This window comes from Chiloscyllium punctatum, chromosome 6 (assembly GCF_047496795.1).
Source record: "Chiloscyllium punctatum isolate Juve2018m chromosome 6, sChiPun1.3, whole genome shotgun sequence".
Lineage (NCBI taxonomy): Eukaryota > Metazoa > Chordata > Chondrichthyes > Orectolobiformes > Hemiscylliidae > Chiloscyllium > Chiloscyllium punctatum.
In genome coordinates, this window is record NC_092744.1 from 15522982 (window position 1) to 15550605 (window position 27624).

The following is a 27624-nucleotide window of genomic DNA, read 5'->3' on the forward strand; positions in this document are numbered from 1 at the left end:
GTAAAGGTGGTTTTAGTGATGTAATAGTGACCTTGAAGCAGTCAATCTGTTGTTAAGGAATGAAAAGTTTTTCTTGTATTAATTATATATGCATCAATTGGTTGCACAGAGTATAGATTCAGGTTGCCACAAAAGTTCAACTAGTTTGTAAACTCATGACGAAAACTTGACCTTCTCCAGTGCAATCTTTGTGACTCCAGTCCCTCACTAATTTGGTTGATTTTTTAATTGACAGGAACATCAGTGGATTCTATGAAGCAATAACAATACCGGAAACCCAGCCTCGTACAGCCTGCAACAGTTCCTGTAGGCAGCTCAACACTGCTATAACTGGGCAGCTGAGCGAGTCCCATAACTATCTGAAACAAAATAGAAATTGCTGGAAAAACTCAGTATCTTCAAATCTTAATTCTCATTTCTAGCATCCACAGTTCTCTCAGCCTTTTGTCCAATAAATATCAGCTTTGGAGGGTCTCACAGAATCCCTACAGTGCGGAAAGAGGTCATTCAGCCCATCGAGTCTGTACTGAACCCCTAAGAGCAGCCCACACCCTATCCCTGTAACCCCACATTTCCCATGGCCAATCCACCTAACGTGCACATCTTTGGACTCGGGGAGGGAGCCAGAGCACCGAAGGAAACCCACATAGAGGCAGGGAGCCTAAATTGCCCATTCTGTCCAGGGATGTGCAGACTGGGTGGACCAATCATGGGAAATGCAGAGTTACAGGGATAAGGTGGGGGGAGTGGGTTTGGATGGGTTGCTGTTGGGAGGGTCAGTATGGATTCAGTGGGGCTGAATGGCCTGCTTCCACAGGGCAGGAATTCTGTGATTCTAATGTGCAAACTCCATACAGTCTCCCAAGGCTGGAATCAAACTGGAGTCCCTGGTGCTGAAAGACAGTAGCCCTAACCACTGTGCCGCCCCATCCAAGTGGGAATTTGTTTAATGGCCACTTTAAAGTTCCCACAGCTGTGGCATCTCCTTTTCTTAACTTTCAGAGACAGACCGCCAAATTAATACTATCTAGAAGCTTGCCCTGAATGTGGAAGTCAGCCGCTGGTCAATTAGAAAACTAGAGACAATGCTGCACCCTACTGCCTGACTGAATCCCTCATGCTGCAGCCTTTATATTGGCCAGTCCTGGTGTTAGCTGAAAATGTGTTGCTGGAAAAACGCAGCAGATCAGGCAGCATCCAAGGAACAGGAAAATCAACGTTTTGGGCATCAGCCCTTCCTGAAGAAGGGCTGATGCTCGAAACGTCGATTCTCCTGTTCCTTGGATGCTGCCTGACCTGCCACGCTTTTCTAACAACACATTTTCAGCTCTGATCTCCAACATCTGCAGTCCTCACTTTCTCCTCAGTCCTGGCGTTAGTAATTCCCAAATGGTACCTTACAGCCAGGAATCTTAAGTGAAAGGATGGGCTTCGCCATCGATCTGGGCAATTGTTAGGTTGTGAAGGAGGGCGCGTAAGGTCATCTGAATGAGTAAGGTCGAACGACTGTGTTTCCTTTTCTGCTTTCAGGCGGGCCCCGTTTGGATCCAACCGGTCAGTTTACGGCGACCAACACCAAGCAGGCCCTGACGAACATGTTGCAGCGCCGCTGCGGTTCCATGATGCAGCCTCCCTCCATGCCCAGCATCTCTCCCCAGCAACAGTTGCTGCAGATGAAACTCCTGCAGCAGCAACAGCAGCAGCGCCTCCTCCGGCAACAGGTGCAGTCCCGGCCGTTCCAACAGGTGTGTCTCTGAGACGTGGGCCTTCAGCCTAATTCCCCCCCCCACCAACAAACCCCTCCATTCCCCACAGTCGGCTTGTGATAAACTGTAATGTCGAAAAGTGTGGCAACTGGAAAAGCACAGCATGTCAGGCAGCATCCGAGGAGCAGGAGACTCGACGTTTCGGGCAGGAATCACATGAGGATGGCCTCAACTGGGACCTTGGGTTCATGTCACACTACAGGTGTCCCCACTGCACCATACATTCTCACATTCCTGATGAAGGGCTTATGCCTGAAACGTCAATCCTCCTGCTTCTCAGATGCTGCCTGACCTGCTGTGCTTTTCCAGTGCCTCGCTTTTTGACTCTGATCTCCAGCATCTGCTGTCCTCACTTTCTCCTATAAATTGTAATGCGTCAACTACTGTCCTCTTGCCGACAGTGCGGTTACCGAAACAGCCTGACTCCCTCAGTAACATCCAAGAGGCAGAGGCGGGCAATAGGATTCTTTCCACTCCCCCCTGACCTCTACATCGGTCATCCAGATTGCCTTGAAACAGTTCTTACACCAGGTTGGTGACCACAGTGAGGAAACCTCCTGTAATGAATCGTCTTAATGTTTGTGCATAAACTCTATGAAAATCAGCTGCAATAACAAATAGCAGAAAGAGGCTATTGAGCCTGTTCCTCCATTCAATGCAACCCGTGCTGATATACACCCGAACTCCATTTGGCCTGCTTTTGCCCCATGTTCCACATTTAGGCCACTTTTGCTCTTTCCAGACACATTATAGTATTCTGCCTCCTTCAGGGGTTAATGTCCTGGGATGGATCCCTAGAAAAGTCTCACTGAAGAGTGGGAATTCAGAGGGTGAAATGATTGAGTAATAAATTTTAATCAATCACCAGTGGGCGGCACAGTGGCACGATGGTTAGCACTGCTGCCTCACAGCGCCAGAGACCCAGGTTCAATTCCCACCTCAGGCAACTGTCTGTGTGGAGTTTTCACATTCTCCCCGTGTCTGCGTGGGTTTCCTCCGGATGCTCCGGTTTCCTCCCACAGTCCAAAGATGTGCAGGTCAGGTGAATTGGCCATGCTATATTGCCTGTAGTGTTAGGTGAAGGGGTAAATGTAGGGGGGTGGGTTGCTCTTTGGAGGGTCAGTGTGGACTCGTTGGGCCGAAGGGCATGTTTCCACACTGTAGGTAACCTAATCTACTGTTTATATCTATAGTTAGAGCATTGACTCCTATGTGATGATTGGTTAGTTGCTTAATGAGTGTTATTGTTGATGGGGTCCTAGTGTGTTCATTTTTATACAGTTTCCTGTAAACACGGTTTAAAGAACAGCTTGAAATGTTTGCACATTAAAAGGTTTGGGTGGGGTTAGGGTATGATGGTGGTGAGATGTGTGTGTGACCACTGGGTCTTTATCTCCACCATGTACATACTCTGGAACTAATCAAATTCTCCTTCACCAATGGTCTGGAGTTGAGCATCAAACTTGAGTTTAAAAGTGAGCAGTGCCTCAACTAACTTACTGAGTAGTCTTAATTTTACTATTTTGGATGATTTCAGTTTACATTACAAGCTGACTAAATGATCTACCAACCACGACTTGAATGAATTAACTCCTATCTCTCTCTCTCTAAAGAAGTCAGTGAATATTAACATGCCCTAACAATAATTTAGTGACTACAAAGAGACATCTTAGGAACGAGCAATGAAGTGCAGGCCATTCAGCTCCACGATTCAGTGAGATCGTGACTGATCTGAAGCCTAACTCCATATATAGGTCGTTCTGGTAACACGAATGGGCTATAACATGGTGTTAACACGTAGTGGGCGGCATGGTGGCACAGTGGTTAGCACTGCTGCCTCACAGCGCCAGAGACCCGGGTTCAATTCCCACCTCAGGCGACTGACTGTGTGGAGTTTGCACATTCTCCCCGTGTCTGCGTGGGTTTCCTCCGGGTGCTCCGGTTTCCTCCCACAGTCCAAAAATGCTAAATTGCCCGTAGTGTTAGGTAAGGGGTAAATGTAGGGGTATGGGTGGGTTGCGCTTCGGCGGGGTGGTGTGGACTTGTTGGGTCGAAGGGCCTGTTTCCACACTGTAAGTAATCTAATCTAATCTAACACGATTTGGCGAATTATAGACAGTGTTTGGATAACGTGAAATTTCTACTGAATGGGTATAGCAATTTTCTATGGCAATCTTCCGCATTGCAACTTTCTACAGCACAAGGTTGCAGAGGAACACAATTGCTGCGTTATTGCAGAACGATCCGTACCTGCCTTTGGCCCATTTCCTTGATACCTTTGCTTAACGAAAACATAGATATCTGATATTTAAAACTAACAAGTAATCTAGCACCAACAATTGTTTGTGGAGGAGAGTTCCAAACCTCTACCACCCATTGTGTGTAGAAGAGGGATATGTGCAAAATACTGGAAGTAGGCCATTCAGCCCATCATGTCCACACCGACCCTCTGAAGAGTATCCCACCCACACCCATCCATCTATCTTATCCTGTAATCCTGTATTTCCCATGGCTAACCCACCTAACCTACACATCCCTGGACACAATGGGCAATTTTTAGCATGGCCAATCCACCTAACCTGCACATCTTTGGACTGTCAGAAGAAACTTGCACAAACACAAGGAGAATATGCAAACTCCACATTGACAGTTTCCTGAGGCTGGAATCGAACATGGGTCCCTGGTGTTGTGAGGCAGCAGTGCTGTCCTCTGAGCCACTTTCCTGAACCATCTGGCCCTAATTCTCACGCTATGCCCAATGAGCATTGTATACCTGAGTGAATGTACACTGGTCAGCTGGAAGTTTGAAGAAGAAGTCATTCATGACAGTGAGAGATTGGTGGAAGAGAATGAACAATGCATTTCAATAATCTCACCATAGCTTCACTAACAAAGTTGGTGGCTGCCAAATTATAATGGGTCTCAGTGTCTAAGAGTTGGTGAGGTTACCATATGGCTAAAACTATTTTTCTGTTAAATTAACAGCATCAAATATGTCAACTGTTGAATGATTAATATCTAAATGCCTGCAGTTCTGGAGTGTAGACAGCCAAATCTTTACAAGTGACATGGTTGAGCATCTGAGGAGCAGGCATAGGTTTGTGAAGCATTGAGTTGATTACCCTCTTGAAGGATCGCTGACCCCACTTTCATATGAGAGTAACTGCAAGAACCTGTATTTATATAGTGCCTTTTACGTGGTTAATCATCCCAGCGTGCTTTACAGAAATGATGTGAAGCAAAGTTTGACACTGAGACCCATTAAGTAATTTCAGGGCACATGGTCAAAGCTTGGTCTGAGGGCTAGGTGTTAAGGAGCCTTTTATAAGAAGAAAGAGGGGTAGAGAGAAGGTTTAGCGAGGAATTTTCAGAGCAATAGATGAAGGCAACGAGGGCATTGCTGCCAATGATGAAGCAATTAAAATTGGGATATGCCAGTATCATATGGATACATGAACCTAAAATTTGGCGCATCAACTGGTTGTTTGAGTCTGCATGACCATTCATAATGGCCAGCCTGATTGTGGCTTCAATTCTAGCAACATAGACATATAAAACAACATCAGTGCAGATATCTTAGGAGAATGTGTAGCTGAAGAAGATTACCAGTACAGGGAAGGGCAAGGCCACAGAAGGATTTGAAAACATTATGGAAAGTGAAATGATTGTTTTGAGGCTGCTTTCACTGAAGAAGCTACAAGAAATATTTTAGAATTAGAGACCCAAGTGACTTGAGAGAATGAGGAGTTGAAGGGAATTAGTATTTGTACGAAGGTTGTATGTGGAATTTAATCTATGTGTAAGATGATCAGTCCCTGGGGCCATCATCACAGACTGTTGAAGGAGGTGGATTAGATGTAGTCAATGCACTATCCATGAATAATCATCCACGAACACTCTCTAGATTCTGGATTGATTGCTGCAGATTGGAAACTCGCATTTATCATCCCACTGTTGAAGAAAGGTGAACAGGTAAAACTGGAAGTTACAAATCCATTGGGGTGGGGATCGAACCCATGCTGTTGGCATTATTCTGCATCACAAACCAACCATCCAGCCAACTGAGCTAATCGCCCCCCCCCCCCCCCCCTACACAGGACAAGAGGTTAAACAGACCTGATGGTGTGAGGATGTGGGCAGTAGAAATTATTTTTGTGTGACCTCAACTGTACATGTATTAGGAGAGATTTGGCAGGAGTACGTGGAAACATTTATGTCTAGAGATGTCACATTCATGGAGGAGGATTGCAGCATTGTACGAGATGAGGCAGGGGTGAAGTTAGTAAGAAGTAAACACTCTTAGTGATAAATTGGATATATGGTCAGAAACCCATCTTGGGATCAATTATGATACCAAGTTGCAAACAGTTAGATTCAGTCTTAGACTATTCCTGGAGAGAAGAATGGAGTTTGCAATAGGGACTGAAGATAATGGCTTCTATCTTCCTCAAAACTAGTGGAAAAAGTTTCTGTTAATCCAGCATGTTAGATGTCAGATAAGCAGAATGATTATTGACTAACAGAGGGATAGTTGGGATAGGTGATCATGTGGGACAATGCATACCACCAGCAGATGTGAAAACATATAAAATTGACCTGTTGGAATCAATCGTAGGGTCTGTTTCCTTTACTCTGCCCCCTCCCTGTGCTGTTGTTAATGACTTTCTGTTGTTCCAGTAAAAGAATAGCAGCCATTAAGTTTGGAGCTGATTCACTTTTATTTCTGGATTTAAGAGATGCCCACTTGTGTACTGCCATTTCCAATGACCAGGCAATCCATTTCTTTGTTACTTCCACTAATATGAGAAAAACTACTGATCTCGCCAGCAAATGGGGTTGCTGTGGTAAGAGCAATGGTTAAGGGTGGGAAGTTCAACAGCAATGTTATAATGGATTCCTGTGGTTTAAAGTCCCAATTCCATAATTGTCAATATTGTATATAAACAGCAGCACAATATAAATACAACATATTCTACATTCCTGTCCGAAAGAAAGTTAGAGGGAATGCTGCATGCCATATAGTAGGTCTCAACAAAGTTTGGCATTTGTTACTTGAAATCCTGAAGTACACTCCCTTCAGTGAATCCATTATTTTTCCTGTTATAATTTACTTAAAGGCTTGAAATCAACATCAACTATTGCCTTTCCAATCTATCTGTGTGTCACCAAAACTTACTGTTTACAAATGAAATACAAATAAGAGCTGTTGCAGATACTTCATTGTTGTCCAGTGCAGATCTAAGCTTTGGGATCTTTCCAGTTGAGATCATGTCACATTCTTATGTAATCAGCATTGCCCTCTGACAGTTAAATAATGCCTCTGACTCAATACTTGAAACTTTTATGTTTGAGAACAGCATAAGGATTGTGAGCAGTGTGGGGCCTCATAGCTCAGGGAAGATGTATTGGCCCTGGAGCGGGTCCAGAGGAGATTCATGAGAATGATCCCAGGAATGAAAGGCTTAACATATGAGGAGCGTTTGAAGACTCTGGGTCTATACTTGGTTGAGTTTAGAAGGGTGAGGGGGGATCTGATTGAAACTTACAGAATACTGAACAGCCTGGACAGAGTGGACATTGGGAAGATGTTTCCATTGTCAGGAGAGACTAGGACCTGAGGGCACAGCGTAAGAGTAAAGGGAAGACATTTTTGAACGGAGATAAGCAGAAACTTATTTCGCTGGAAAGTGGTGAATCAGTGGAATTTATTGCCACAGAAGGCTGTGGAGGCACGGTCATTAATTATATTTAAGACTGAGATAGATAGGTTCTTGATTGCCAAAGGGATCAAAGGTTACAGGGGGACAATGGGAAAAAGGTTTCTCAACCCCAATCTGCCATGATTGAATGGCAGAGCGGAACGCGATGGCCGACTGGCCTAATCTTTGTTCCTATGTCTTGTGGTGTTATAATTTGTAACTTTTTGCCCAATCAGCCCTGCTGCTCACTGAGTTACTTTGGCTCTAGATCAAGCAACTTCTTGACTTGAAAATTTTGATCCTTGTTTTCAAGTCCCTTCATGACCTCATCCCTCCCTATCTCTGTAATCTCTCCAGCACAACGCATTTGGTCCTCTTTAGTAGCCCTAATTTTAATTGGTCCCCTGTTGGTAGTTGTGTCTGCAGTTGCCTAGATTTTAAACTCTGGAATTCTCTCCCTACAGCTCTGTCTTTCTCTGCCTTGTGTTCCTATTTTTCAGTCACTCCTTAAAACTACTTCCAAGCTCAAGTATTGGATTATCTAATTAATATCTCATTGTGTGGCTTAAGTCATATTTCATTCAATAACACTTCTGTGAAGCCCCTTCGGACATTTTATATTGTCATTGGCTCTATATAAATAAGCTCTCATTCATGGCTCTGTTATTCTTTCTTATTTCTCAAATTTGGGTTTACAACTCAACTTTGTATGTTTATATTCAGCCAGGCTACTAGACTGTATAGTCTGTTCAATGGTCATAGATGCAAGTTACTGGTTACTTCCTTCCTGATTTAAGAATTGGTTTATGGACCTCTGACGAGCAGCTGAGAACAAAACCTGCATTTGATCCATTTGTAACCTCTTGATAATAATCGCTCATGTTTAGTTTGGCCCGCACCATGCAATGGGGAGGCCATTTTAATAGTGAATCAATTAAAACCAGTATGAAGATTAAATTGTGCCCCTCAATTTGTTGCATTGCATTTGGATATAATTCACCACACTCTTAAACGTTACCTGAGTGAATGTGGAAAGGGAACTAGGTATGCCAATCATATCATCGATGGTGCTGTGAAAATAAAGTTTAAGGAGAATAAGGCTTCTTTCTCTCTCTATACTGTGCTAATGCCGAAGAATTGAAACAGCTTTCATTTGAGTCTTCAAGTCAGGATAATCAAGTTGCAAGGTTAGAGAGTTTTTCCTATTCTCAGTTCTGTGCCAGATATTTTCCACAACCCAGTTCCACATTTTCTGCCTCCATGTGGTATGTCAATCCACATTATATCAATTATTTGATAGAGTCATACAGCACAGAAATAGACTCTTCAGTCCAACTCATCCATGATGGCCTTGTATCCTCGACTTGAAGTAGTCCCACTTACCTGCATTCAGCCTGTATTTCTCTAAATCTTTCCTAATCATGTACCAGTCCAAATGTCTTTTAAATTTTGTACCATTACCAGCTTCTACCATTTCTTCTGGCAGCTCACTCTATACACACACCACCCTCTGTGTGAAAAAGTTGTCCCTCAGCTTCCTTTTAAATCTCTTTCCTCTCACCTTAAACCTATGCTCTCTAGTTTTGGACCCCCCCTACTCTTGGGGAAAAAAAAAAGAGTACATTTGGCTATTCACCCTAACCATGCTCCTCATGATTTTATAAACGTCTACCATGTCAGTTAATGCTGGATTTGACCCAAACACATTTAGGGTCACAGAGTCATAGAGGTGTACAGCATGGAAGCAGACCCTTCGGTCCATCTTGTCCACGCTGACCAGATATCCTAACCTCATCTAGTCCTGTTTGCCAGCACTTGCCCCACATCCCTCCAAACCCTTCCTATTCAGATACCCATCCAGATGCCTCTTAAATGCTGTAATTGTACCAGCCTCCACCACTTCCTGTGGCAGCTCATTCCATACACTCACCACCCTCAGCGTGAAAAAATTGCCCCTTAGGTCCCTTTTAAATTTTGTGTCTCTCAACCTAAACCTCTGCCCCCTAGTTCTGGACGCTCCCACTGGTTGAGACGACTCAACTCATTTCACAATGGACTCTTTCCAGATAGTAGGCACACTATGCGATGGACCTATATTGGCTTTCAGTGTAAGACTTTAATTCCCATTGCCTAGTTTGGATTTCAACCCAGATTGCTGCTAACACAATGGGCTCCTTTTCAACAAGCTCCTGTGTGGCACCTTGTCAAACATCTTGTGGAAATTCAAATAGATTCCGTCCACTGGGTCTCCTTTGTCTAACTTGCTAGTTACCTCTTGAAACAGATTCTAACAGATTTTTCTGGCTTGACCTCACCTTGATAAAGCCGTGCTGACTCAGCCCTATTTCATCATGCACTTCCCAGTACTCCGCAATCTTTTCCTTAATGATGAACATTAAAATCTTACCAACAACAGAGATCAAGCTATTATCTCCTGTCTTCTGCTTCTCTTCCTGCTGAAACAAAAGGTTACATTAATAATTTTGCAGTTCTCTCGTACTCTTCCAGCCTCCAAAGATTTCTGAAAGATCATCACCAATGCCTGTTGCAATCTCCTTCAGAAATTTGGACTGTACTCAGTCTGTTCTAGGTGATTTATCCTCATTCAGGCCTTTCAGCTTTCCCAGCACCACCTCCTTAGTGCTAGCCATTACACTCATCTCTGCCCCCTTACTCTCTTGAGGTATTTACAGTCATAGAATCCCTACAGTTGGAAACAGGGCATTTGGCCCATTGAGTCTACACTGATCCTGCAGAGACTATCTCACCCAGACCCACCCTTCTACCATATCCCCGTAACCCTGCACTTCCCATAGCTAATCCACTTCATCTGCACACCCCTGGATGCTGTGGGCGATTTAACACAACCAATTGACCTAACCTGCACATTTTTGGACTCTGGGAGGAAACGGGCTCCCCGTCCAATCAACTCTTACCAGCTCCTCCTCCACATCTTTGTAGTTACCTTTACTCAATTGTAACACCATTACCATCTACGGTTACTCGTTATGGTTACTAGTGGTGTGCCACAAGGATCTGTTTTGGGGCCACTGCTGTTTGCCATTTTTATAAATGACTTAGACGCAGGCATAGGTGGATGGATTAGTAAGTTTGCAGACGACACTAAAGTCGGTGGTGTAGTGGACAGTTTGGAAGAATGTTACAGGTTGCAGGAGGACTTGGATAAACTGCAGAATTGGGCTGAGAGGTCGTAAATGGCGTTCAATACAGATAAATGTGAGGTGAAGAAGAAGAACAGGAAGGCAGAGTACTGGGTCAATGGAAAGATTCTTGGTAGTGTGGATGTGCAGAGGGATCTTGGAGTCCATGTACATGGATCCCTGAAAGTTGCCACCCAGGTGGAAAGTGCTGTTAAGAAGGCATACGGTGTGTTAGGTTTCATTTGTAGAGGGATTGAGTTCCGGAGCCACAATATCATGCTGCAACTATACAAAACGCTGATGCAGCCACACTTGGAATATCGTGTACAGTTCTGGTCCCCATATTTCAGGAAGGATGTGGAAGCATTGGAAAAGGCGCAGAGGAGATTTACCAGTATGTTGCCTGGTCTGGAGGGAAGGTCTTATGAGGAACAGCTGAGAGACTTGGGTCTGTACTCATTGGAAAGAAGAAGGTTAAGAGGGAATTTGATAGAAACATACAAGGTGATCAGAGGATTAGATAGGGTAGCCAGTGAAAGTCATTTTCCTAGGATGAGGGGGCTTGTACAAGGGGGCACAACTACAAATTGAGGGGTGATAGATTTAAGACAGATGTCAGAGGCAGGTTCTTTACGCAGAGAGTGGTAAGGATGTGGAATGCACTACCTGCTAATGTAGTTAACTCAGCCACATTAGGGAGATTTAAACAATCCTTAGCTAAGCACATGGATGACTTTGGGATAGTGTAGGGAGACGAGCTGAGAATAGTTCACAGGTCAGTGCAACATTGAGGGCCAAAGGGCCTGTTCTGCGCTGTATTGTTTTATGTTCGATGTTCTATCTCATTGCAGCTTCCCCTCAAACTACAGGGTGAATTCTATCTTATTACAGTCACTGCCCCCGAAGGGTTCCTGCATCTTAAGCTCCTTAATCAAGTGTGCCTCACTATACATCACCAAATCCAGACTGGCCTGTTCCCTAGTGCACTCTATCACAAGCTGCTCCAAAAAGCCATATCTTAGGCATTCCATTAATTCTTTTTCTTGAGATCCGCTACCAACCTGATTTTCTAAGTCTACTTGCGTGTTCAAGTCCTCCATGAATATTGTAACAGTGCCTTTCTAACATGCCTTTTCTACCTCCCGATGTATTTTCCTCCCCACATCCTGACTGCTGCTGGGAGACCTGTATACAACTCCCATCAAAGTATCATTTTCCTTTGCAGTTCCTCAACTCTATCCACACAGATTCTAAACCTTTTGACTCAATATCTTTTCTTGCTTTTGACTTGATTTAATTTCTGACTAACAAGGCAACCCTGACACCTTTGTCCATCTGCCTGTCCTTTCGATAGGATGTGTATCCTTGGGTATTTGTTTCCCAGCTCTGATCCCCTTGCAACCACATCTCTATGGTACCCACAACATCATACCTGCTAATTTCAGTCTGTGCCACAAGTATCTGCACTGTTTGCCACAGCCACACTCTTTAGCGACAAATTTCCTATTCCTACCCCTCTTTGGATGAAGACGTTTCTTCTCAGTTCCCTCTCGGATTTCTTTGAAGCTATCATTTATTGTCACTGCCTCTAGTGTTGCTCTTCCCCGGTGCATGGATTGTTCAAAGGTTCAAACACATTCCTTTCCACATGGGGGGGGGGGCGAGATTTGAACATAAAGGCAGCAGCTTTTTCTATTGTTTAAATGTTCATTGCTGGTGTTTGTTTGCAGGAAAGAGCTTGTGTTTAGTTTCAACTGAAGACTAAAGATGCTGCAAACAAAACTGAGCAATGAAGGGGCAGCACGGTGGCTCAGTAGTTAGCACTGCTGCTTCACCATGCCAGGGACCCGGGTTCGATTACAGCCTCTGGTGACTGTCTATGTGCAGTTTGCACGTTCTCCCATGTCTGTGTGGATTTCCTCCACATGATCCGGTTTCCTTCCACAGTCCAAATATGTGTAGGTTAGGTGGATTGACCATGCTAAATTGCCCACAGTGTCCAGGGATGTGCAGGCTAGTTAGGTTAGCCATAGCATTACAAGGCTATGGTAGGGGCTGTGGGTCTGGGTGAGCTGTTGTTCCGAAAGTTGATGTGGACTCATTAGGCCAAATGGCCTGCTCCCATACTGTAGGGATTCTATGTTTTGATGTGGGTCATAGTCATACAGCATGTCACTATGACAGCCCACTATGTCAATGCCGACCAACACCAAACTACACTAATTCCATTTACCAGCACTTGGTCCATAGCCAACTGTGCCCTGGCACTTTAAGTGCTCCTCCAACACTTCTTAAATGTTGCGAGAATATCTGCCTCCGCCACGTTCTCAGCCAGCTCATTCCATATTTCTATCATCCCCTCTGGGTGAATATTTTTTCCTCCGATCTCTTGTAAACCATTTACTCCTCAACTTAAACGTATGCCCTTTGGTCTTAGACAAATCTGCCATTGGGAAAAGAGATTCTCATGATCTATGCTGTCTATGCCTCTCGTGATTTTGTATATACCTCAGTCAGATTCCTCCCTCCCCCACAACCACCTTCAACCTCCTCTGCTCCAAGGAAGACAAGCTCAGCGTATTCAGTCTCTCAGCACAGGCGCCATAATGTTGGGGGGGCAAACTTTCTCACTGCAGCTTGCATGTCATTGGAAACAAACCCATTTCACCCTCCCATCTCCCTCTCTGAAATATTGCCATCATCTGCACAGCTTGTGAAGACTGTTCTCTATTACGTGAGCATGTGTCATGAAGTTTAAAAACGCAACCAGATGGATTGCACTGACAAATAAATATTTACAACAATTACCATGACCATGTTGTAAACTCTTTGGTTGGGTTGCTGTACAGTTAAAGTTTCAAGATCTAGATTGAACATGAGTCATCATGTATTCGGAATAATATTTATCCGAGACACACCCTTGCACCATCAAGTTTTACATTTGCTAAGGAATCGAAGTTGCCAAGGCTTTTGTCATCTCCATTACATCAGGCTCAACGTGGCACAGGCAACTCATTATAATTATGTGGATGATTTAACAATTGATGGGTCAAGGCCAGTGACTGTGGCCTGACTTCAACCCAAAGAGGTTTTTCAGCTCAGCACTGAAAGTAAGGAAAATAAAAAAACGAACCTGCTATCTGGTGAGAGGGCGGTCAGAACACAAGGCCCTGGTTCTTCCCTTTGGAAGTGGCTGTTTATTTTACCTCTGGGTAAATCCTCACACAAAGGCTCAACTGAGAGGTTTCCATTCATCCAAGACAGCAGTGTTTACATGCAGTGTTAATACAGTAGTGTTTACATGTAATGTTGATGCTTTTGGAGATGCCGGTGTTGGACTGGGGTGTAGAAAGTTAAAAATCACACAACACCAGGTTATAGTCCAACAGGTTTAATTGGAAGCACAAGCTTTCAGAGCACTGCTCCTTCATCAGGTGGTTGCAGTAGTCTTTACATGCAGTGTTGATGCAGCAGTGTTTATGCGCAGCGTCGATGCAGCAGTGTTTACGCGCAGCGTTGATGCAGCAGTGCCTGATTTTTGGCATTTCTGCTTTGCATTCGCACTATATCTGGTGTATTCTTGTGTACAATTGCATTAGTTTTTCCATTGGCTCAGTTGCAGCCTTGGTGCATGAAGTGGCAGGTTAAGTTTAATTTAGAAAAAAGTGAGGCGTTGCATCTTGATAAGGCAAATCAGGGCAGGACCGACACAGTTAATGGTCAAGCCCTGGGGGCTGTTGTCAAACAAAGAGACCGAAGAGTGTAGGTTCCTTGGAGATGGAGTTATAAGTAGACAGGAGAGTGAAGAAGGCATTCGGTATGCTTGCCTTTATGCATTGAGTATAGGAGTTGGGAGGTCATGTTGTGGCTGTATAGGACATTAGTTAGGCTACTTTTGGAATACTGTGTTCAATTCTGGTCGCCCTGCTATAAGAAAGATGTTGTTAAACTTAAAAATCACACAACACCAGGTTATAGTCCAACATGTTTAATTGGAAGCACACTAGCTTTTGGAAAGATGTTGTTAAACTTGAAAGTGTTCAGAAAAGATTTACAAGGATGTTGCCAGGGTTAGAGAGTTTGAGCTATTTGGAGAGGCTAAATAGGCTGGGGCTATTTTCCTTGGAGTGTCGGAGGCTGAGGGGTGATCTTATAGAGGTTTATAAAATCATAAGGGGCATGGATAGGAGGGCAAATGGCCAAGGTCTTTGTCCCAGGGTGGGGGAGTCCAAAACTAGAAGGCAGAGATTTAAGCTGATAGGGGAAAGATATAAAAGGGACCGAAGGGGCAACACTTTCATGCAGAGGGTGGTGTGTGTATGGAATAAGCTGCTAGAGGTGGTGTTGGAGGATGGTACAGTTACAATATGTAAAGGCATCTGGTTAGTTATATGAATAGGGAGAGTTTAGAGAGAGATGTGGGCCAAATGCTGGCAAATATGCCCGAAACGTTGATTCTCCTGCTCCTTGGATGCTGCCTGACCTGCTGCGCTTTTCGAGCAACACATTTTCAGCTCTGATCTCCAGCATCTGCAGTCCTCACTTTCTCCTAAATAATTTAGGATATCTGGTCGGCATGGACGAGTCAGACCAAAGGGTCTGATTACTTGCTGTACGGCTCTATGAATAACTTCCATGTGTCTAATAGTTTATTACACCATAATGAGTTATTTTTCAATCAATGAAATGCTTATTGAAAAGCGGGTATATGGTAAAGGAGGCAGTCACGTGTTACATAGTAAATCCTCACCAGCCGTGATATCGAAAGAAAGTACTGTGATGCTGGAAATACTCAGCAGGTCAGGCAGCCATAGGTAAAGAGAAACATTTCAGCTTTCACATTGATAACCTTTCAATGAAATTGACTTTATCGGATTGTTCTCTCATTAGGGAGAAATGAGTGGTGATGAGTTTAATAAGGTGAGGGCGAGGTTGAGAAGATGGGATCTTTATTGTAACCTCAGCTGATCTAGGAATCAAACCCATGCTATCGGTATTACATAGCATTGCAAACCAGCCATCTAGCCAACTGATCTAATCAATCCCCAGCTTGTGAATAGAATCAGCCCTTCTTCTGAACTGACATCAGCCTAAAATGCTAAATCAAATTTTTTGGCCAAGATATTACCTAACCCACAAACGTTGTATCTATTTTCATGATCTAATTTATGAGTTGAACTGATCGGGCCTTAATCTAGCATCTTTTCTGCACCACCAACGTGAATGAGATATAATGTTGAGCCAAAATGTAACATGTAAAATGTCACGTTTGATGACTGAGTCTGTAACCTTTAGATAGTTCTGTGGAACTACTAAGATTATTTAAATGCAGAAATAACAGATCGGTTGAGAGTAATTGTTTAGCAACCACTGTGAAAGCATTAAGTCCCTGACATGAATGTAAAAACACAAAATATAGTCACTCATGGGATCTTTCTGCACCTTGAAATATTATGTGTTCAAAACATTGCCTTCACCTGACCTTGACCTTCTACAATGCCAGCTGTGATGAGTGATTTTAATCCCATAAACGGGTTCCTCTGGTTGCCTCTTGGATGTGTCTTAATTTGGGTCCAGAAATATTTGGGAGCATTCTGAGTTTGGATACTTCCAAGACACATGAAATCGCTGATGACATGTTTTGTTAAAACTTGGCAAGAAATGGGAGCAGCAATGAGTGCCAACAATGGGCATTGATGAGCTTTTTTTTTAACCAAATAGCAGGGAGAGAGGTGTTACTTTTGTCCTCCAAGTTCCTTTCATCACAAGTTTCTTCAAAAAATAAAGCTGTGGTCGGGTAGAGTCTGTCAACATCTTGTGTCGATTGTTTAGACTTGGCTTGTAATAGTCATTGCCACAGTCCTGGAGGACTACTCTTTCTAATGAGAGAGAGAGAGAGAGAGAGAGAGAGAGAGAGAGAGAGATGACTCATCGTGACTTTAATCCGAGGGTCACAACACCTCAGGCCAGGGATAAGATTGTGATGGCAGAAACTTTATGGTGACCTCAGCCAGCATGGGAATTGAACCCACACTGTAGGTGACATTCTGCATCGCCCACCAGCTGTCCAGCCAGCTGAGCTCACTGACTTCCCTCCAGGCTTGTATTGCCATGAGTATGTGTTGTGCTTGTGGTTCACGAGAACTATAAATACAACACGAGGTAGACAGATGGCGAGCTTGAACCGGGCATGTTTTATTGTGGATCCTCTCAATTCCACAGCCAGTCCCACAATGCCCCTCTAGCTCCTGCCTCCAGGTCACCTGACATACTCTCTTAATGGGGCATCATCACACAACTCCATACATGACAGCATGGAAGCTTAATAGGTCTTGTAATTGAGGTGTTTAAGAGGGATAAAGGATTTTACAGAGTAGGTAGACAGAAGCTATTTCCTCAGTTGCCTGGCACTAGAAAAAGGAGGCTGAATCATAAAATTGGAACTAGGCTGTTCAGAGGGGATGAGTCACACGTGTGGTACTAGAAAAGCACAGCAGGTCAAGCAGCATCCAAGGAGCAGGAGAATCGATGTTTCGGGTAAAAGCCCTTCCTCAGGCATTCCTGATCCTGAAACATTGGTTCTCCTGCTCCTCGGATGCTGCCTGACTTGCTGTGCTTTTCCAGCCCCACACTCTTGACTCAGATCTACAGACCTCACTTCCACCCTGTTCAAGGGTGAGGTCAGGCAGTATTTCTGCACAAAAAGCTTAGTGGAAATCATAGAGTCATGGAGATGTACAGCATGGAACCAGACCCTTCGGTCCAACCCGTCCATGCCGACCAGATATCCCAACCCAATCTAGTCCCTACTGCCAGCACCCGGCCCATGTCCCTCCAAACCCTTCCTATTCATATACTCATCAAAATGCCTCTTAAGTGTTGCAATTGTACCAGCCTCCACCACATCCTCTGGCAGCACATTCCATGCACTCGCCACCCTCTGCGTGAAAAGGATGCCCCTTCGGTCTCTTTTATATCTTTCCCCTCTTACCCTAAACCTATGCCGTTTAGTCTGGACTCCCCGATCCCAGGGAAAAGATTTTGTCTATTTATCCTATCCATGCCCCTCATAATTTTGTAAACCTCTATAAGGTCACCCCTCAGCCTTCGACACTCCAGGGAAAACAGCCACAGCTTGTTCAGCCTCTCCCAATAGCTCAAATCCTCCAACCCTGGCATTATCCTTGTAAATCTTTTCTGAACCCTTTCTAGTTTCACAACATCTTTCCGAAAGGAAGGAGACCGGAATTGCACGCAATATTCCAACAGTGGCCTAACCAATGTCCTGTACAGCCGCAACATGACCTCCCAACTCCTGTACTCAATACTCTGACCAATAAAGGAAAGCATACCAAACGCCCTCTTCACTATCCTATCTACCTGCGACTCCACTTTCAAGGAGCTATGAACCTGCACTCCACGGTCTCTTTGTTCAGCAACACCTTACCATTAAGTGTATAAGTCCTGCTAAGATTTGCTTTCCCATAATGCAGCACCTCGCATTTATCTGAATTAAACTCCATCTGCCACTTCTCAGCCCATTGGCCCATCTGGTCCAGATGCTGTTGTAATCTGAGGTAACTCTCATCGCTGTCCACTACGCCTCCAAGTTTGGTGTCATCTGCAAACTTACTAACTGTACCTCTTTTGCTCTCATCCAAATCATTTATGTAAATGACAAAAAGTAGAGGACCCAGCACTGATCCTTGAGGCACTCCACTGGTCACAGGCCTCCAGTCAGAAAAACAACCCTCCACCACCACCTACCTAGTGTCTTCTACCTTTGAGCCAGTTCTGTGTCCAAATGGCTAGTTCTCCCTGTATTCCATAAGATCTAACCTTGCTAATCAGTCTCCCATGGGGAACCTTGTTGAATGCCTTACTGAAGTCCATATAGATCATATCTACTGCTCTGCCCTCATCAATCCTCTTTGTTACTTATTCAAAAAACTCAATCAAGTTTGTGAGACATGATTTCCCACGCACAAAGCCATGTTGACTATCCCTAATCAGTCCTTGCCTTTCCAAATACATGTACATCCTGTCCCTCAGGATTCCCTCCAACACCTTGCCCACCACCGAGGTCAGGCTCACCGGTCTATAGTTCCCTGGCTTGTCTTTACCCCCCTTCTTAAACAGTAGCATCACGTTTGTCAACCTCCAGTCTTCCAGCACCTCACCTGTGACTATTGATGATAAAAATATCTCAGCAAGAGGCCCAGCAATCACTTCTCCAGCTTCCCATAGAGTTCTCGGGTACACCTGATCAGGTCCTAGGGATTTATCCACCTTTAACTGTTTCCAGACATCCAGCAATTCCTCCTCTGTAATTTGGACATTTTGCAAGATGTCACCATCTATTTCCCTACAGTCTATATCTTCCATATCCTTTTCCACAGTAAATACTGATGCAAAATATTCATTTAGTATCTGCCCCATTTTCTGTGGCTCCACACAAAGATGGCCTTGCTGATCTTTGAGGGGCCCTATTCTCTCCCTAGTTACCCTTTTGTCCTTAATATATTTGTATAAATCCTTTGGAGTCTCCTTAATTCTATTTGCCAATGCTATCTCATGTCCCCTTTCTGCCCTCCTGATTTCCCTCTTAAGTATGTTCCTACTGCTTTAATACTCTTCTAAGGATTCACTCGATCTATCCTGTCTATACCTGACATATGCTTCCTTCTTTTTCTTAATCAAACCCTCAATTTCTTTAGTCATCCAGCATTCTCTATACCTACCAGCCTTCCCTTTCACCCTGACAGGAATATACTTTCTCTGGATTCTTGTTATCTCATTTCTGAAGGCTTCCCATTTTCCAGCCGTCCCTTTACCTGCGAACATTTGCCTCCAATCAGCTTTTGAAAGTTCTTGCCTAATACCGTCAAAATTGGCCTTTCTCCAATTTAGAACTTCAACTTTTCAATCTGGTCTATCCTTTTGCATCACTATTTTAAAACAAATAGAATTATGGTCACTGACCCCAAAGTGCTCCCCCACTGACACCTCAGTCACCTGCCCTGCCTTATTTCCCAAGAGTAGGTCAAGTTTTGCACCTTCTCGAGTAGGTACATCCACATACTGAGTCAGAAAATTGTCTTGTACACACTTAAGAAATTCCTCTCCATCTAAACCATTAACACTATGGCAGTCCCAGTCGATGTTTGGAAAGTTAAAATCCCCGACTATAACCACCCTATTATTCTTACAGACAGCTGAGATCTCCTTACAAGTTTGTTTCTTAATTTCCCTCTGACTATTAGGGGGTCTATAATACAATCCCAACAAGGTGATCATCCCGTTCTTATTTCTCAGTTCCACCCAAATAACTTACCTGGATGTATTTCCGGGAATATCCTCCCTCAGCACAGCTGTAATGCTATCCCTTATCAAAAATGCCATTCCTCCTCCTCTCTTGCTTCCCTTTCTATCCTTCCTGTAGCATTTCTTTCCTGGGACATTAAGTTGCCAGTCCTGCCCATCCCTGAGACATGTTTCTGTAATTGCTATGACATCCCAATCCCATGTTCCTAGCCATGCCCTGAGTTCATCTACCTTCCCTGTTCGGCCCCTTTAATTTATTAGTCCTACCTTGTCCCTGCCTGCCCTGACTGTTTGATTTGCTTCTGTTCTCAGCTGCACCTGTCTCAGATCGATCTCTTTCCTCACTATCTCCCTGCCCCCCCCCCCACCTTACTAGTTTAAATCCTCCCAAGCAGTTCTAGCAAATTTCCCTGCTGGTATGTTAGTCCCCTTCCAGTATAAGTGCAATCCGTCCTTTGTGTACAGGTCACTTCTATCCCAAAAGAGATTCTGATGATCCAAAAATGTGAATTCTTCTCCCATACACCAGCTCCTCAGTCCTGCATTCATCTGCTCTATCCTCCTATTCCTGCCCTTACTAGCTCATAGCACCAGGAGTAATCCAGATATTACTACCCTTAAGGACGTCCTTTTTAAATTTCTGCCTAACTCTCTGTAATCTCCCTCCAGAATCTCAACCTTTTGGAGCTCCCTTCCGTAAATGTGGTCCAGGCTGGCAGGGATGTTGATTTGAGAATTTCAAAACATAAATTCGTTACTACTTGTTGAGTGAGGTCCTTTCAGTTTTGAGAGCAAGACTGGTAAATGGAGGTAACGTCACAGAATATATGAGACTGAATGACCTCCTGCAGTTCCAAGTAAACTTTTTGGGTATTTTGCTTCACAGAAATCACAATGTCATGAGAAAGAGTTAGACTAAAATGTCTGCGATTGTGTAAAAACAAGCTGCAATTAGAACTGGGAATAATAACTCTGCTGTGCTAAGTGTTGCTGGTCAGTCCTGTGCTGATTTAGCTCAACGGAGTTGGCAACTTTGTTTTAGATGAAAAGGCAGATACGAATCCTGCTCCTACAGGGAAACTGAGGCCTCTGCTGGCAAGGAAACTGCAACGGGATTATGTTAAACTCTAGAGAGTTTCATAATTTGATAGCAGCTGAGATTCACCGGCTGAGCTCCCACACAAATAACAGCAACTTTCAACAAGCCATGAGGATGTACACTCAGCTTCAGGGGCAGGGAGACAGGGGGGCACCTCAGATGGATTGAGAGCAGAATGTCCATGCGCACTAGTTTCTCACTGTTCAGTTCAGTTGCAAATGATGTTTCATTGCAGTTAAGTGGTCCAAATGAGACTTTTAAAAAGAATTATGTTGTGGAATTCACAAGCCATAACATTTCAGATATTTTCTAATCAGCCTGTTCAGAGATGGGATGAACTGAAGGCTCAGTGACAATTTGACTGAATACAATTAGGAATGCTTACTTTAATTTAATATAGGACAATGAAAGGGTTAGGCTGAACCGACTGTAGTTTCAGAATAACAAGGGGGGAAAGAGCCAGTTATCCCAGTTCTGACACATGAATATGTGAGAAATGAACTATTTATCGAATCACGGCATCCTGCAATGTGGAAGCCGGCCATCCAGCCCATTGAGTCTACACCGATCCTCCGAAGAGCTTCCCAACCAGACCCAACCCCTATTCTGTCGCTGTGTTTAGAGTTATAGAGCCATACTTAATGTGGGACTTGAACTGGGACCTTCAGTGCATGGATTAAGTGCAGTTACTCAAGTGGTTTCTCCCATTTCTTGCTTTGTATGCAGTTGATGTATCTTGACTGGTAAATATGAATGCACATTGTATCTTTGATGTTTAATCAACCCAATGAGCAATAGCTCTCTGTTTAACCTCTCCCATTGATGCTGTCTGCCATTTTCTTGCCCCTCTCCTTTTCTCTGTAGGAGACCTGTAGCCCTGCTGTATCTCTCCAAGATGGCTATAACAATTTCAGCATTATGGTAACCCATCAACTCACATTCCCTTTCCTGCTTTCTCTTCTCTCTCTCTGTCTCTCTTCCCCCCCCCCCCCCCCCCTCTCTTTCTCTCTCTCCGTTAATACTTTCCTTAATGTTGCAAAGTTTTTCTTTTAACTTCAAACCAAAAGCTGCATCAAATATTACATCTTGAAAGCAGAATTTCTGCCAAAATTTAAAGTAAAGTTTTAGTGCTTTTCCTTTTTTTTGACAATTGCTTCAAAAGAACAATAATTTTTGAGCAATGAAAGCTTTACCTGTGTAACCTGTTTCTATTTAGTTCAATGCCTGATGTGATGTGATGTGGTTTACTGCAGAATTTGTGGAACTCTCTTGTCATTACAGTAAACCATGCTTGTTGTAGCTTATTCTATAAACTTCCATGATTTTGTGAATACTGTATTGGAATTCTAATCTACGCCAGAAAAAAATGAACTATTTATTATGTTCAGCCCAAAAATAATGTTTACAAATTTTTAGAAATTATCTTGGGACTGACTTTAAAAGAGGAGTTAGCCATAAATTTTAATTTTAAATTACCATTCTGTCCTTTTGCTCAGTTGTTTCCGCATCATTGGATGCTTTGTTGCTTAATGGGATGAGCTGACGTTTCAGTGACAATTTAACGAAGTACAATTGGGAATGCTTACCATACCTTAATTTCGGACAATAAAAGGATGAGGCTAAACTAACCAATAGCTTCACAGGACCAAGGGGGGAAAGAGCCAGCTATCCCAGGTTTCACTGCTGATTGTTCTGGCATGTGAATATATGGAAAATGAACTGTTTATAGAATCGTAGAATCCCTGCCATGTGGAATCAGGTCATTTGGTCCATCAAATATATACTGACCCTCTGAAGAGCATTCCACTCAGACTCACCCCCTCTCCTGCCCAATCTCTACATTTGCAGTCAAAGAGTCATACAGCAGACTCCACTGTCCAATTAGTCTACGTTGTCCACGTTCCCAAGCTAAGCTCATCCCACTTGCTTGCCTTTGGCCAATTTCCCTCCAAACCTTTCCTATTCATCTACTTATCCATATGTCTTTTAAGTGTTGTAACTGCACCTGCACCCACCACTTCCTGTGGCAGTTAATGAATTGAATTTATTGTCACGTGTACCGAGGCACAGTGACACGCTTTATCTTGTGAGCAATGCAGGCAGATCACAGAGTTAACTAGCAAAAATAAGTAAATAATAGGTAAAAAGCAGCAAAAACAAAAACACAGTTACAGGTGAATGTTAAGAGTCTGTGAGTCCATTCAGTACTCATGAAATGTCAGAATTGTCCCAATTTAAGTGTCCTGGCAACTTGGGAATCTTGGCAATTTTTAAAGCAGTTACTATCTAAGCAGAACATTGGTGGATGTAATTTCCTTACAAGTTGCACACTTAATAAAGTGTATTGCGTTCTTTATATGCTGGTTAATTAGATGCATGCAAACAAACATTTCTATTTTTGCTGCCTGCACACAAGCTGTTCCCTGCCTGGTTTAAAGCTGTAAGAATGAAAAGACAGTTTTTGCAAGAAATATGGCTTATTTAAAAAGAAAATTGCAAGTCAAAAGCTTGCCCATCTCTAAAGATGTTTGTTGTCAGAATGCTAATTTAACAGCAGCTTTCTGTTTGAAGTTCTGGATAAGCTATGATTGTCTGATCTGGCTGGCTATTGCAGGATGCAGCCACTTATTTGTATTGATAACTGACTAACTGCACCGTGACACCCAAAAAGTGCAGATTCCATACCAGGTAACCATTTCTCACCTCTTCATTGTGTAAAGCCTATAGGTTAACTGTGTCATTATGTCAGTTGCTGCTGAATCTTCCTCACTGTATTAGCTGGACGATGATGTTGAAAGGACTGAGCTGATGACAACACACCAGTGTTGTATGAAGCCCAGCCTATCTGATTTGGTAAGTCCCAAATTAAGTTCTATTGTCCCATTTTGCATTTAACTGGCCTGCTAGCACTCACTGGGGTCGATTTGAACTTTGTGCAATAGCCTGAAGGACCAGACACCAATGGAAGGAAATTCAGTCAATCTCGCTGGAATCCATCTTAACCTATCGCGTGAAGTTTAGAACTGCCAGACTATCAGTGTTCACAAACACAAATTTGTCACGAAGCTAAGTTTGTAGGTGTGGAGCTGTGTCCTTGAGTCAGGCAGTGTTTGCAGAATAGGATGAGAAAAGAAGATTGATGGGGGAGCTCCTCAACTATTATTAAAAAATCACTTAAACAAAATACTGTGGATGCTGGAAATCTGAAATAGAAGTGACAGTGTTAGAAATGTCAGGAAAGTAAGATAACATCTGTAGAGAAAGAAGCAGTTGTCAGTAACTGTTTTCACTTCTATATGTTAGTGTGTAAACAATATATCTGGAAAACTAGTGAATGATTTGAATCCAGATCCTGGAATGCTTTAAAAGAATCTGTGGTTGGGTGATTTATTTTCTTTAAAGAATGTTGTGGATTGTTTTATTTGGAATGCAGTTAATAGATGCTGTAGATAGATTCAGCAGCTGTGATGCAGTCTGCCCTAGAGCAAGTTAGTCTAAAGCCTCTTCAATGAGATGGAATTTATGAAGATTCCTTTTTCAGCTTTTCAGTTGCAAGAACACCAATGTGACGGTGAAAAACCTCAAGGTACTGCTGCATATTTGTGATAATGTTGAATAAATGGACCATGGCAGAGTCAGGGCTAAGTGCCTTCTTCAGTTGTATTTGAAATATTGCCTTCAAAAAGGGATTCTGTCCATTCTTAAGCCCAAACTTTATGAAAAACTGGGAGAAAGTGAGGACTGCAGATGCTGGAGATCAGAGCTGAAAAATGTGTTGCTGGAAAAGCGCAGCAGGTCAGGCAGCATCCGAGGAGCAGGAGAATCGACGTTTTGGGCATTAGCCCTTCTTTAGGAATACCCGAAACGGCGATTCTCCTGCTCCTTGGATGCTGCCTGACTTGCTGCGCTTTTCCAGCAACACATTTATGAAAAACTGGTTGGAGTAGCCCAATGCATGTTGCCTTGCTAATAATATAAGTTAATTTAGTGCCTCCACACCAAAAAACAATGATTGCAAGAAATGGATTTCCACTTGTCTTTAAACAGAACCAACTTTTGATACCTGTGTTACATTTAACTATTTCCAGTTCATCTGTTTCAAGAATCTTACTGCCTAGCATAACTCCAGCTGGGTAGAAACACCATGGTAAAGGTTATAGATTGTCTCTTATTGGAGATGGTCATTGGCTGGCATTTATGTGACGCAAATGTTACTTGCCATTTGTCAGCCTGAGCCTGAATATTGTCCAGGCCTTGCTGCGTTTGAACATGGACTGCTTCAATATCTAAGGAGTTACAAGTGGTGCTGAACATTGTGCAATCATCGGTGAAAATCCTCACTTGTGATCTTATGATGGCGGGAAGGTCACTAGTGAAGCAGCTAAAGATGGTTATGAAGCAGTCACTACCTGTTTGATGTTTCCTATCTCTTATCTTTTGCATACTCAGTGTGTTTACCAACAACTAACAATAGTCAATGAAAAAGTGCAAACTTTTGCATTTGTAAGGAAGCATGCAAGAGTTTATCCAACAGTTTTCTTGTTGAGTCTCTACTGCTGTAATGCACATCGAGGGTACCCCTTGCCTTTTGGATATTTGGACTCACAATTCCTATCCACACATTGTTTGAATATGATGGTAGCCCAGAGAAGACCAGAAGACATAGGAGTGGAAGTAAGGCCATTCGGCCCATCGAGTCCACTCCGCCATTCAATCATGGCTGATGCGCATTTCAGCTCCACTTACCAGCATTCTCCCCGTAGCCCTTAATTCCTCTAGACAACAAGACCTGATGTGCAACCTGCTATTTTGAACCTGGAAGGTAGAGTTAATTAATGCCCGTCTTTGAAAACGTACAAGTGAAGTGAAAGTTCACTTGTCTGCACAAGGGACCCCACTGCCACCCTAGCTCCCACTCTGTGCAACTACTATGGAACGTTTAGCAAGAAGGTCAGAGGTTCAAGTACCACGTACTCCAGAGGTATGCAATAACGTCACTGAATGGTTTGATTAGATATGTCTGCTAAAGGCAATAGAAATTATACAATAAATCTTGTTTGCACTGCAGAAGTGTTGGTGGAAATGTTGTATATTCGTGTCGTTGAAGGATTGGATAGAAGTTGTTTCTGTCAGAACAGCAATGTGCTCAACCTTTGAAAGTAATGTAGTGGGAAAGAATAGAAAGATTGTCAGTTTGGTTGCGGTTGCATTTTCCTCTTGGGTTGTGGCATGATAGGAAAATAGAACTGATGTGACACAGAGGGGAAACAGTTCTTGATTAGATTCCCTACAGTGTGGAAACAGGCCCTTCGGCCGAACCAGTCCACATCGATCCTCCAAAGGGTAACCCATCCAGACCCATTTCCCACTGACTAATGCACCTAACACTATGGGCAATTTAGCAATTCACCTGGCCTGCACATCTTTGGACTGTGGGAGGAAACCGGAGCACCGGAAGAAACCCACACAGACACGGGGAGAACGTACAAATTCTACACAGACAATCGCCTGAGGTTGGAATCAAACCTGGGACCCTGGTGCTGTGAGGCAGTAGTGCTAACCACTGAGCCACAGTGCCACTCTTAAAGGAGAGAGGAAGAGAAAGTCACATCTACATCAGTTATTCAGAGGACACATTACCTCTTTTTCAGTGTCATTTATTGAGTTGGCAAGCTGTAACTGGTAAAGTGCCACAGGGATCACCGTTCAGTTATTTGCATTCTTATATCAATGACATGAATAATGGGAGCGAATGGATGATAGCTGAGTTTGTTAATTACAGCAGGATGGAGAGAAAAAGCTATGAGGAGGAGGTGAAGAATCTGCAAAATCAGGCTTGGTGTGTGGGCAAAGTTTGGCAAATGGACCATAATGTGGAAAATTGTAAGCTTGTCCATTTTGGTCTGAAGAGTAGCAAGACAGTATATTATTTAAGTCGAGTGAGATTGCGGAATCTAATGGAACAGAGAGATCTGGTTATCTTTGTCCATGTATCACACAACATGACCAAGCCTGTACAGCAAGTGATTGGGAAGCAAACGGAATCTTGGCATTTAACATAAGGAGAATTGAATTTAAAAATAGGAATGTTTTGCCAAAATTGTACAGGGCATTGGTGAGAACATATCTGGACTGATGTGTTCAGCTTTAATCACCCAAGTTTGAAAAAAAAATGATATAATAGCTGTAGAAGCAGTTCAGAGAAGCTTCACTTGATTCATTTTGGAGTGAAGGGCTTATTTTTACATTCACTCGTGGGATGTGGGCATCATTGGCTGGGCCAGCATTTATTGCCCGTCCCTAGTTGCCCCTGAGCAGGTATTGGTGAGCTGCCTTCTTGAACTGCTGCAGTTCACCTGCTGTGGGTTGACCCACAATGGGAAGGGAATTCCAAGATTTTGACCTAACAACAGTGATATATTTCCAAGTCAGGATGGTGAGTGACTTGGAGGGAAACTTGAAGGTGGTGTTCCCATGTGTCTGCTGTCCTTGTCCTTCGAGTTGGAAATGCTTGTGAGTTTGCTGTCTGAACATCTTTGGTGAATTTCTGCAATGCGGTCAGCACTCCTACAATA

General features: G+C 43.4%; 1 protein-coding gene across 3 annotated transcripts in view; it reads left to right on the plus strand.

Annotated features, from left to right (window-relative positions):
• The window catches only part of LOC140478741 (mediator of RNA polymerase II transcription subunit 12-like protein), a 609926-nt gene that overhangs the window by 537711 nt on the left and 44591 nt on the right, over nucleotides 1-27624 (plus strand). For 2 of the 3 annotated variants that reach the window (XM_072572053.1, XM_072572055.1), the window contains exon 39: nucleotides 1531-1745. In XM_072572053.1, the coding sequence (XP_072428154.1) occupies nucleotides 1531-1745 (215 nt within the window). Of the gene's footprint in view, nucleotides 1-1530; nucleotides 1746-21913; nucleotides 21971-27624 lie in introns of all 3 variants that reach the window. The other variant, XM_072572054.1, reaches the window with a different exon arrangement.